At 35.6% G+C, this 8,531-nt stretch overlaps 1 protein-coding gene across 1 annotated transcript in view; it reads left to right on the top strand.

The window, feature by feature from the left end:
* LOC108678947 (cleavage stimulation factor subunit 3) overlaps positions 1-8,531 on the top strand; it is a 22,036-nt gene that overhangs the window by 1,598 nt on the left and 11,907 nt on the right. Inside the window, exons 2-3 of the mRNA XM_018167445.2 lie at positions 7,004-7,195; positions 7,732-7,764. Of these exons, the coding sequence (XP_018022934.1) occupies positions 7,004-7,195; positions 7,732-7,764 (225 nt within the window). The remainder of the gene's footprint in view (positions 1-7,003; positions 7,196-7,731; positions 7,765-8,531) is intronic.

Genomic DNA, 8,531 nt, shown 5'->3' with positions numbered 1-8,531 from the left:
TTGCGGTCATGTCAAAGCGGTCAGACTGTATATTAACACGTGCTGAACTTACAGTAGAGACAAATTTTATTGTTGCCGTTTGACTGTTTAAGGGTAAAATTAGAGATTTGGGGTAACACGTGCATAAACTTTGTAAATAAATTCGCATTCGCACCTCGTAAATGGCTTTTCATGGCCGAGATATGGAATTCACGGCTCGGTGAAATAGAATCACGGCTCGTAGAAATGGAATCCCGGCTGGCAAATCCATAAAACCACGGCTCAAAAAATTCAGTCACGGCTCGCCAAGTAGATATATTCCATACTAGCTGGTACCTATATTTTTGGCCAATAGCCCAGGCAAGTTATTAGTTAGGTATGTAGAAACTAGAACATAAGAACTTGAGGAATAGAATTTTCTACAAAAAAAATGCAAAATTTTACAAATTATTAGGCCATAGATGCTTCCATAGTTCCATTTACATTTTGGCTTGATTGGAATTTTCCTACTTTCCTACTTCAAGAAAACGTATCAAAAAACCAACCCTACCACCACGTTACACCACCTTCCAGTGGCGCCCTAGTGTGGAATTCCAGAGGGGTAATATATTAACTGGTAAACATAGCAAATCAGAAAGCAGGACCCAAAAATCTGGAACGTCCAGCACACTTCCACTTTCAGTCCATAACTTCACTCACTCGCAGTGTGGAATTCTGTATAGGTAATATATTCTCATGTCAATATAAGAAAACGTATCGGAATACCAACCCTACCACCGCGTTACACTACCTTCCACTGCAATGAAAATTGACGAACTGAGCTCATTTGAAACAGCTGTGCTTCCGAAATTGCACGTGGTTTGAAATCCAATCCCGTGTTGCCAACGACTAAGCAAGTTAACTAGTCGTTTATCTGTAGGCTAGCGGACACATTTTTGCAATGAATACGTTCTAAAATAAAAAAAAACACATCCAGCTTTGTAAAAAATTCTCACGATTGGACAACACCCACAAAGTTTTTGATATCACACAAAATTATGAGCTAAACATTGACTCTTTCACTGCGTACATTCACATGGTGTTTTCTGTTTACTTCTCACAAGACGGTGTCACACACTTATGTTTTGGCCACACTCAGGAAGATGTATATAAACGGGGAAATTTCTCGCATAAATCAATCTAATTATATTTTTTTCGTGCAGGCGTTCGTGCAAATCACGGTCATTGATTCCGCGCCGCGCAGCACTCGGCGCGGGCTGCGGAGCTGTCCGACACAGTTGTGATTTAGACACATTTTTCATCTGAATGGAATGGCAACATCGTCTGTAGATGATTTCAAGTAACGCTGAACCAGCATTGCCAGATGGTATATTTCTATATCAGATTTCACAAATCTGGTATTTTCATAAGGTGTCTGGTATGACTATTTTAGAACTGGTATATATGCCTAAATCTGGTATTTTTCTGGTATTTTCTGACTTAGTGCAAATTTACTGCATTAAGTTCCACCTCTGAAGTTTGAACTTCCTCCAGCGTAGGCGTGGATTATATTATTATTTATATAGATTGCCTTCAGAGCGGCGCGATTCAAGCTTTCCCGCCATTTTTGGAACTGCATGTTTACCGCAAGTTTTCAGGTCAACCGGAACTCGAACACCACAGCAGAGAGTATTTTATGCAGCTAATGAATTTCGCAAACTTTGCTGGAAGAGAGATTATTGAATTTTAGAAAAAAGGTGGGATAATTCAATGAAGGCTGGTGGCAGAGCTGCAATCTTGATACTCTAATGTGATTCGTGCTATGATAACCTACGTAACAATTTTCATATGATAGTTATAATTTTTGCACATTCAAAGTACACATGACATAACATAACGCACCCAGATTTGGAAACCATTATTGCTCAAATAAAGCAAAAATAAACGACAGACCATTGACTTATCTTGCAAATATATGTATTCATATTATGTATCACCTAGCATAATTACGCTCTGTAATTATGCCAAATTGACCTAATTTGTATAGTCCATTTACGCGCATTGTTATTAGGTATTAATCGTGACGATTTTGCCAGCCGGGAGGATGTCGGTAATGTAGTCCCAACATTGGCATGCAGGATCGTACTGTTGACATACAGGTTCATACCCTACTTGCCGCAACCAGTCCAGTCATTCATTAGAAGGCACCGATGGCACATCTAAAGCCATGTTGCCTTCTTTAGTTCTGTAATTCATGTCCGATTGAATTGTGATCTATGAATGAATATTCATTACTGTGCTGACTCCTAGAACCTGAGTCCTGAGTTGACGCATTAGCAATCTAGTTAACTCGTATCCAACCACAACACAATGCGGATACACGTTTGTGTTCGTATCCAACCACAACACAATGCGGATACACGTTTGTGTGTACGGTCAGTGTGATTACGTAATTTGCATTGCCGCGCGTCCATATTAACTATTTTAGCTTTCTAAAAGTACGGCGCTGTCGGCGCACGGCGCATTTTTTTACCGGCATAGTACGGCGCACCGCGCAGGTCGTTAAAATGACAATATAAATTCCCGCGCACCTGGCACATCTTCCTGACCATGGTGTTTTGGTTGTGTCTAGTTTGATTTCACAATAAATAGACTTGATTCACATTCCATTCTGAGATTTAAATGATTGAAAGTTTTTTTTTAATTATAAAAAACCTGTTTATATGTTCCAGATTTGAATTTTTTGCCCTATTATGTTGGAATTTATCTTGATAAATTCACTTCAAATTCTGAATGATTTTGTCTGCCATCCCGCGTTTTCGAACGTTTTGTGTCTTTTAGAAAAATTTTGTTGTTTAACATGGGAAACTATTTCATTATAGAAAACATAGAGCACAAACGGTATAGTGCAGGTGCATTAATAATACAATTTAATTCAATAAAAATTAATTTTTAATTTGAAAAATATAATTAGATTTTTAATTCAACATTTTTCTAATAGAATTTAATTCTACAGCATGTACCATCTAGTGTATTAAATAATAAATTTTGATTTAGTTAAATTTAATTTTATTTAATTTTTTAATTTAATTTAATTCTACAGCTTCAACCGGTAAAAATGAGCATCATAGGAATCAAAGTAAAACTGTCGTTTATACATCACAAATTGAATGACATTGGATGGATTTGATAGGTATTTTATTAATCAATCCTGTTTATATACCTATAAGAACGGAAATGACGCTTCTATTTCAGAATGATAATGGAAATGTTTCTACTATTTCAGAAACTTTCCAAAAACTAAAGTTCTATAATCAATGGAGTCTTTGAAATGACAAAATCATTCAATTTAAAATTTTTAGCTATAAGAGTAAGATCGTCATTTGTCAATATGAGGAGCATTCATTCGTCATTCCTGAGGAGCTGTAAGAAAAAATTCGTTGTTTTTTATGTAAAAGGATGTTTTTCAATCAAAAGAAATGCAATAATTGATTTTTGGAAATACTATGTTAAAATTAACGATCCGTATTAGAATTCAAAGTCGTTTTCATTCGTTTGATCATAAGTTTTCGTTCGTTTGATCAGAAGTTTTTGTGCATTTGATCAGAAGTTTTCATTCGTTTGATGAGAAGTTTTTGTTTGTTTGATCAGAAACAGAAAAAGTTTTCGTTCGTTTGATCAGAAACAACATAATTATTCATTCTCTTGCATTACGTATACAAACAATTAGTTAATTCGTAATTTGTATACAACCGTATACAAATTAAGTATACGATTGATCATCCCGCTAGATCACTGGTAGCGGGGAAGAACCAATTCAATTCAGTAGCACGTTAGCTCACGTGTTATGAAGTTCGGCTCGTCTGAACTCTGAATTGCGTGTTTAGTGTGCATGATGAAAAACTCTGCCTAATGATTACTTAATGAAGTTTAGTTCATTGCGGTCAACTTAAGAGACAAATTTTCAACTAACTAATTCTTTTTATAAGTCTAATTTTAATTGTTGAGTGAAATGTGCAGACTTGCAACTTCCAAGTGATTAGGTACTTTATAGAAACTGAGCAAGTTAGTGTACGTGTTTTAAGCCTTTAAGAAGTTCATTTTTTGCCTCAAATAACGATGTTGGATCGAAAAAGTGGACTTGGTGGATCGAAATTATATATGAACCTTCGAAATTAGAATTCCATCCTGGTCCATACTCCATCATCATCACTGATGAGTCTCTGCAAGATGCCACAGCTGTTTCATTGAAAAAAAACAGCACTTGCATCATCACAGTAACAAGAATCCAATCAACGCTTGAACGCCTCCAACGTAACAGTCACAAGAATCCAATCAACGCTTGAACGCGTCCAACGTTCTGTCACAGGGATCCAATCATTGCAAGAATGTGTGCAACGTCACAGCCACTAGAATCCTATCAGCGATAGAAAGCTAGAAGGGACCGCCTCAAATGCACACAATGTTAATGCACTGATGCTAACTTAATGCGTAATGCTACAATTCTTATTTCAAGAGCGTAATACAATAGTGTAGTTTTGTCATTATTAATGGAAATCGCAAAGAATAACACCTTCACTATGTACACTCACTCACAAATACATGAAAAATGCCTATGATTCAATCCACAAATACAAAACTGACCACCGATGCAATCAGCTGAGACATACAATCTCCTTTTGTTGCGATCAGCCGAACGAAAAACGTAAACAAAGAAGGTAGCAGGGATACCAACCGCACCGGCAACCAATGTGAAACTGACATCAATATAGTCATATGAAAAAATGAAAGATACAAATTCTTCTACCTATATTAAAAATTTATCAGTAACTGACATTCAACAGAAATCAGAATGGTTTAATATCCTTCGTAAATATTATACATGCATGCATAATCAAGCGTGTGCAACAGTGGCGGGAATGTAATGATGGTTAGTGGTTAGTTCTCATTATGCAATCTTTGGCGACAGTGGGTGAGGTAACCACAGAAACTTACGACAGATAAAGCTCCCGAACTTCGAGACGATAATTGAGTGAAAACTTTACGTGATATATTGTGAGCCTTCTAAAGTTTTAATAATGAAGAAATCACAGGGTTCACAGAATCTAAAGGTTTGAATGCTAAATTTTTGACTTTCGAGTACTCTATTGACTATTGAGTCTATTCTAGTCAGTCAACTGTGAAGTGTCATGTTGTTTGTTGTGCATTGCCTTTTCTTCGAGAAGTTTCTCCAACTGCCGATGAGTTTCTCCTCAATTTGAAAGCTGAGGTAATGAATAGGTGCCATAAATGTTTTTTATATAGTCAGATGGGGTAAGACAGGACCAAAATCACTAACAAGCCTTTAGCATCTATACCATGAATAACTAAAAAACCCTAAACCTATCACAAGGTGCAATGGGCTTCTAAGCTACAACTCAGACGTTTTGCATCTAACATAGTTTTCTGTACAAATTAAAAAAAGTGAGCTGGTCCCATCTTACCCCATTTGGGTAAGATGGGACCAGGCTTGGGTAAGAAAGGACCAACTGGTAATTCTTATGTTACAAGGTTTTTAATAAAAGTACAAATCTGATTTTCAACATTATAACATCTAGAAACACGTTATTTGATTAAACAACCACTTGTTACTGTTTTGTGTTGCAGGAAGTCAACTCTAATATTAGTCGCATTGAAGTTTTTGTCACGAGAAAACTTTTTAAGCATAGTAATAGTGGGTTGGCTTTGGTTCATTGTAGAGCACTGCTAAATGCTTCATGTATATTCCATTAGTGACATTGTCTGAAAAATTTATCAAATTGGTAATAAAACCAATGGATGATGACTAAAGTGTCAGACATCATGTGTTTTCTTGCGGAAATGGCGCCATTTTTTTTGGATTGAGGTATGTAAATTTCGCAAATAAAGTTTTCATGCTGACACTTATCTGCCACTTTTTTTAAGCAAAATTTTTTAATACGGCAAATATATTTTTTACTACAGACCTTAGCAGAAGTAACTTTTCACAATATCGTTTTTCACCATTTTTTCAGGATTTTTCCAAAGCTAGTAAATGTAGTATTTTTGAACTTCCTTTATACTACATAGATAGGAAAAATGTTGACATTTACACCACTATATTTAGTTTTGCAATATTCCAATTAGCTTTGCTGCTAAAATAGTTTTACGCCGTGTCGGAGGACTGTCCCAAGTTACCCTGCCCGTCCGGAGTAGCCCCGGTTGATGGTAAATACGGTACCTAGCTTCTTTCCCTCATCCCGCTCCCGCTGCATAATCTAGCGAGATGATCAATGCGGACAGTAACCAAGTCCAACTAATCATTCGTATACTTAGTGCAAGAGAATGAATAATTAAGTTATTTCTGATCAAACAAATGAAAACTTTTGATCAAACAAACGAAAACAAACTTTTTGAAGATAATTCTGAAATTGTAACGTCTATTGAATTCTAATATGGATCATTATTTTTAGCATCATATTTCCAAAAATCAAGTATTGCATTTCTTTTAATTGAAAAACATTCCTTTACATCAAAAACAACAAATTTTTTCTTACAGCTCCTCACGTACCGTATGACAAATGAATGCTCCTCATATTGACGAATGATGATCTCACTCATATAGCTAAAAATTTTAAATTGAATGATTTTGTCATTTCAAAGACTCCATTGATTACAGAACTTTAGTTTTTGGAAGTGTACGTAGTGAATTAATTCACTTGACACAATTAAAATGGTGCAAAAAAATTTGGCACAAACAAGCTGCATTGTACCTGGAAGGCTATGATGAGCCTCAACTATGAGTCTATGATTAATTAATTTTATAGGTATATTATTTTAGCTACATTATTTTTAAAAAATACCTTATTGAACAATTTTTGTAATTTCAATTTCAGCAGTCAATTATGAAGCTGTATTGGGCATGAGACTACACAGAGCAACAATTATTATTATCTCTAGTATTTTGTGAATTATTATTTATATTGTATTTTATACTAGTCATAACAATTTTAACTTTGAGTAATTTTTATAAAAATTCCAATTACAGGAATTTGGCACGGACAAACTGCGTCGTGCCTGGAAGGCAACGCTGAGCAACAACTATGACATGGAGGCATGGAGTCTCATCATCAGGGATGCGCAGAACAGAAATATTGAGGAGACCAGAGACATTTTTGAGAGACTCGTGTCAATCTTCCCTACTACTGGCAAGTTCTGGAAGATGTACATTGAACAAGAGGTCAGTTGAAAACACATTTTGCTAGGCGTGTTTTTGATCTTGCATTAGCTTTGATTCATTTTCTGCTAGTATTTATTACTTTTTTAAATACTGCACACTCTTTCTAATTAAATTATTCCAATTAATAATTATACCAATTTAAAAAACCTATAGCTTATTAATTGAGAAACCATTCCACAAATGTCAATCTTGTTGATAAATTTGAGGAAGTTGTGTCGAAAAATTTGTATTAGTACTTGATTTCAGAACCTTTTTGTAGTATCAAAATTGTTGACAAATTTCCTTTAATAGTATTATAATTGTGACATGCTGACATAATGATTGTATTTTGCAAAATTCTCAACTCAGGTATATACTAAGTATATTAATGGGGGGACTTGGCATGAGTGTATACTGTATGTGTCTGATGCATATATTTCTTAGTGTTCAGTGAATGAAGCATTTTTTATTGCTACATAATGCGGGCAATTTGTGGTATAAATGTTTTTATTATTTACAAAAACATTGTGATTGATTTTCCTGATTTTTATTTTCAGATGAGAGCCTACAATTTTGAGATGGTTGAGAAGGTGAGTGACTTAACCATTGTATCTTGATTTTGTTTTTTGACCACGTGAGTCTATTAACTGGCATCTAGTGACTGGCATAGGTATTCCATTGACAAATTATCTGGTGCATGCCATTCTCTCCTTCCCTCTCGCCATTCTCTCCTTCCCTCTCGCCATTCTCTCCTTCCCTCTCGCCATTCTCTCCTTCCCTCTCGCCATTCTCTCCTTCCCTCTCGCCATTCTCTTCTTCCCTCTCGTCATTCTCTCCTTCCCTCTCGCCATTCTCTTCTTCCCTCTCGCCATTCCTGTCTCTTATACACATCTGTTTGATGAGAAGTTTTTGTTTGTTTGATCAGAAACAGAAAAAGTTTTCGTTCGTTTGATCAGAAACAACATAATTATTCATTCTCTTGCATTACGTATACAAACAATTAGTTAATTCGTAATTTGTATACAACCGTATACAAATTAAGTATACGATTGATCATCCCGCTAGATCACTGGTAGCGGGGAAGAACCAATTCAATTCAGTAGCACGTTAGCTCACGTGTTATGAAGTTCGGCTCGTCTGAACTCTGAATTGCGTGTTTAGTGTGCATGATGAAAAACTCTGCCTAATGATTACTTAATGAAGTTTAGTTCATTGCGGTCAACTTAAGAGACAAATTTTCAACTAACTAATACTTTTTATAAGTCTAATTTTAATTGTTGAGTGAAAGGTGCAGGCATACAACTTCCAAGTGATTACGTAGCCTACTTAATAGAAACTGAGCAAGTTAGCGTACGTG

Source organism: Hyalella azteca, unplaced genomic scaffold (genome assembly GCF_000764305.2).
Source record: "Hyalella azteca isolate HAZT.00-mixed unplaced genomic scaffold, Hazt_2.0.2 contig16235, whole genome shotgun sequence".
Classification (NCBI taxonomy): domain Eukaryota; kingdom Metazoa; phylum Arthropoda; class Malacostraca; order Amphipoda; family Hyalellidae; genus Hyalella; species Hyalella azteca.
Note: the sequence above shows the minus strand (reverse complement) of the source record. Positions and strands in the feature narration are given on the sequence as shown.